The sequence below is a fragment of the Phaseolus vulgaris genome, chromosome 8 (assembly GCF_051622355.1).
Source record: "Phaseolus vulgaris cultivar YP4 chromosome 8, ASM5162235v1, whole genome shotgun sequence".
Lineage (NCBI taxonomy): Eukaryota > Viridiplantae > Streptophyta > Magnoliopsida > Fabales > Fabaceae > Phaseolus > Phaseolus vulgaris.
Genome location: NC_143505.1, coordinates 52,132,545 through 52,136,422, shown reverse-complemented (window position 1 = coordinate 52,136,422; position 3,878 = coordinate 52,132,545). Strand labels below are relative to the sequence as shown.

Here is a 3,878-nt window from a genome sequence, read left to right as displayed (position 1 = left end):
TTTCATTGGTTTGACGTACGTTATATAGTGTACTACCAAAACAATGCCATCTTGACATTTTAAAATTTTAACACTTCTGACATTTAATTTCTTGAAGTATGAATCCAATTACGTGAACAGAGACAATGTCAGAAATTTAGATAGAAAAGAAAGTGTATATTAATAATAATTCTTAAAACTTCCAAAATGAAACTGCTGAAATATTAAGTTGAAAAACAGCACCAAATAAATGTAAAGATCACTTACCAACACATGATTATAGTATTTCAATGTAAAAGAGATATGTCCAACTACTTAGTTATCATCTAGAATCCAAGGAAGAGAAAATTGTTATCACAGGGGAGAGCATTTGCAATGTGATGTTGATGCTCCAGAAGGGGGAGCTGAGAGAATTGAAGTTTCATCTAACAAGTGATAACGAATACAAGCTCTAATTTTCTTCAAGCAAAACATTCATTAGAGTGTTTGCTTACTATAAACCAAATCAATAAATCATTAAGAAGATGCATCTGTTCCTAGACATCTAGAAAATTGAAGTGAAAGAATGGAAGAAACTTGCTGCAGGCTATATAAAAGAGAAAAAGTTTCCCTATGCAATTATGTCTCCTATAACTAGAAATAATCTATCTAGTATTTTACAAAGGCGCAAATTTACATATTTACCCAGGACACTTCTCTCACGAAAGAAACTTGTAACTATAACATACACTAGTTACTATAACCAGTAAACTCAGAAATGCACTGAACTCACAGAGAGAACAAATACCCTATGAGAGATTAAAAATTAACATAGAATTCTGAGGCAACTTGTGGTTGAACGCAAACAAGTTGCAAGAACCTGAAAAATTTCAATGAGACACTAGTTGAAGGCGAAATATTCAATGTTCCAAAACTTTGATCTTGTTGAGACAAGAATTCATGCCATCAGAATCAGCAGTAGAGAATCGATCACCAACCATGAGTTTGTACTGTTCAAACTTTGATTCCTCACACTTCAAGGCAGCATTTTTACAAGCCCTTATACTTCCTGAAGCACAAGTTAACATTTCATATCAGGATTAGAAAAGGTTTAAATCATGAATACGGCCAATGGCTAGTTAGATGCAATCAAAATGATAAAAAAAATGCATAAATGATGTAAACATAATGCTTTATACATCAACACAATGCATAAATGATTTAAATAAATTCCTTATCCCTCCTAACCCGCACTGGGAAGTAAGAAAAGCAATGCATAACTAATCTATATATACATATGACTGCAGCACACAGTCCATGTCACCCCAACAATTGCATATATCAAATTATTGCAAACCAATTTCCCTCCCAAAGCTTCACTCCCCTCATAATAGGAAGCCTTAATATCCAAAACCTCAATTTTCTTTCAATAGCTATAATGCACATGTCTTTTGTTTTCACATTGATACCTTGATGTCTTTTGTTTTCACATTGGTACCCTGATGTCTTTTGTTTTCACATTGGTACCCTGATGTCTTTTGCTTTCACATTGGTACCCTGATGTCTTTTGTTTTCACATTTAGTAGCTTTGTTTTAATAATAAATTTCATCGTAAATCACAACCCCATAGCAAGATAGGGTCAAAATTCTATAGAAATAATAAATTTCATCGTAAATGTACAAGTTATGAAAATACGAAGGCATTCTATTGTTGTTGAAAGATAAAGACGAGCGACAGCATAATAAACAAAGTTTTTCTGACAACAGTAGTGCCGCAAATAACAGGATTCTAACTCGAAATCTGGACCAATTAGTTTATGGTATGATCACAAAGCAGATCCCTCCAGGGTAATGAAATCCTTCCAAGGGGCTAACCTCTATACATTTTTTTTTTCTGATACACGTAGACCTGAGGATCAAACTGAATAGCAACAAAAAAAGCAATAGCACAATGCAAAATTTCCGATTTTTTCACAATTTTCCTTTCCCATGAGATATCATATCTAGCACACACTTTTTTTCTTTTCTCCCTTGTTCAATTCCAATATATTCCCAAAGAAATTAACCAAAAAACAATGAAAAGCTATAAGAACCAACGAAGCAGGATTTTATTTTTGTTTACCAGACAAATCCAGCAAATTAAACATGACGGGGCAGTTTGCAATGTTTGTGACCATTGTAATGGCAGACCATACTTTCTGATAGTCCTCTCTTGATACCCGAATTATACACACATTGGTAATTGAATTCACATACTTAACTGCACTCAAAAAACAAAAATCAAATGTTAATACGATCAAAATCAAATTGTGTAGAATTCAAAAAAACAGCATGAAATCAAACAAATTAGCACTTACCTTGGAATGATCCCAACGATGAAGCCAAACCACACTCCCCAAAATTCTCCAAAAGGCTGTCTTTCACAGCTTTGGAGACATTAAACTGTGTAATTATAATAGAATCATTGCCCACTTTGTCTCTATTAGGGTTGACAAAAACCTCCATCACCATGTATCTGTTTCTGAATCCCACCATGATCCTTCGCGCTGAGGCAAATTGAAGATTCGAATTCCCAGAACAAAAAGCATCGATGGAAGGAAGAAAAAGAAACCCTAGAAGATAATGTCAGATCAGGAAATAAGGGGCCGGGTCTTTAATGGGCTTTGGGTCATGAAGCCCAATAGTGCGCACACGTCTTGAGTTGTGATAGAGCACAAAGTTGGCAAATGCTTCCTACACCCAATCATTTTTAACCTACACCCAACATATTTTTTTAATTTCCAAAAATACCCTTAATTCTGGAAATAAAAATTCAGAATTGAAAATAATATATTCCGGAAAAATAAATTCAAAAGTGGTTATTGAGTTTTGGAAATAAAAATCCAGAAACAAAAATTAAAATTCTATTTCGAACAAAAAAATTCGGAATTAAAAATAATACATTCCAGAAAAAAAAATCTGGAAAAGAGATTATTGTGTTTCGGAAATGAAAATCCAGAAAAAAAATGAAAAACTCATTCCAGATAAAAAAAATCCATAATATAAAATTTCGTTATGGAAAAAAAAATCCGAAATACATATTTTAGAAATTTTTTTTTAAGGACAGTTTCGTCTTTTTCACTGAAATCGGGTGCAGTGATAGTGCAGGAAGCAATTGCCCACAAAGTTTTCTCGGTGTGGCCTCGTTTATCTCTCCTCGTATTACGCGTCGTTTTGAAATTTTGAAAATCTAGAGTTAGTGAGTAAGTGGCGCATTTAAAACATGTGAGTGGAAAATATCCGTTGCGAGACACGTGCACAAGCAAATTCAATAAACAAACATATTTTATTATTTTTACTTTCTTTCAAATATCCTATTTTCAATGCTTTAAGTTAACGTAGTTCAATAAATTTCTAATTTTTTATTTTTTTATTTTCATATTTCAAAACTTTCTTAAATTATACTAAACTTTTGCTGATTTTTTTAATTATTAAATTTGTATAGATAAATTGAACGTAAACAAAGTATGTCTAGATAGTATATGAGATTGGTTATACAATTTTGATCATTTTTTATTCCTCACTTCAAATCTCCTTCTTAAATTGTTGGTCGAGGTTGACCTGAAGAAGGTACTCTGTGTTAGTTGATTTCTATCATAATCCCTAATTTATCGAGAGGTATAATGGTATATTTGAAAAATATATTTAATTAATCAATATTTTCTATTAAATCAGTATTAATTGATTTCTCGATAATGTTATCTGTATTTAGTGGGACATCATCATGATTCATATGAAGTTTCCACAACTAAAATTGGATGTCATTTATTAAGTGTTTTCAATGTATCTTGACACGGTCGGTCGGTCACTGAACAAGCTACTGGTTCGTTCGTTCGTCTCGTACCGATCAATACAAATATAAATTTGTAGTTTATTATACT

General features: G+C 32.4%; 1 protein-coding gene across 1 annotated transcript; it reads right to left on the bottom strand.

Annotated features, from left to right (window-relative positions):
- Positions 1–545: 545 nt before the first annotated feature.
- On the bottom strand, positions 546–2,648 carry LOC137826515 (putative ribonuclease P/MRP protein subunit POP5). Its single transcript, XM_068632505.2, has 3 exons — positions 2,316–2,648; positions 2,081–2,218; positions 546–1,027 (listed from the first exon to the last, which is right to left on the bottom strand). The coding sequence occupies exons 1-3, from the start codon at positions 2,491–2,493 to the stop codon at positions 879–881; spliced, it is 465 nt and encodes a 154-aa protein (XP_068488606.1). The 5' UTR covers positions 2,494–2,648; the 3' UTR covers positions 546–878.
- Between the last annotated feature and the right edge of the window lie 1,230 nt (positions 2,649–3,878).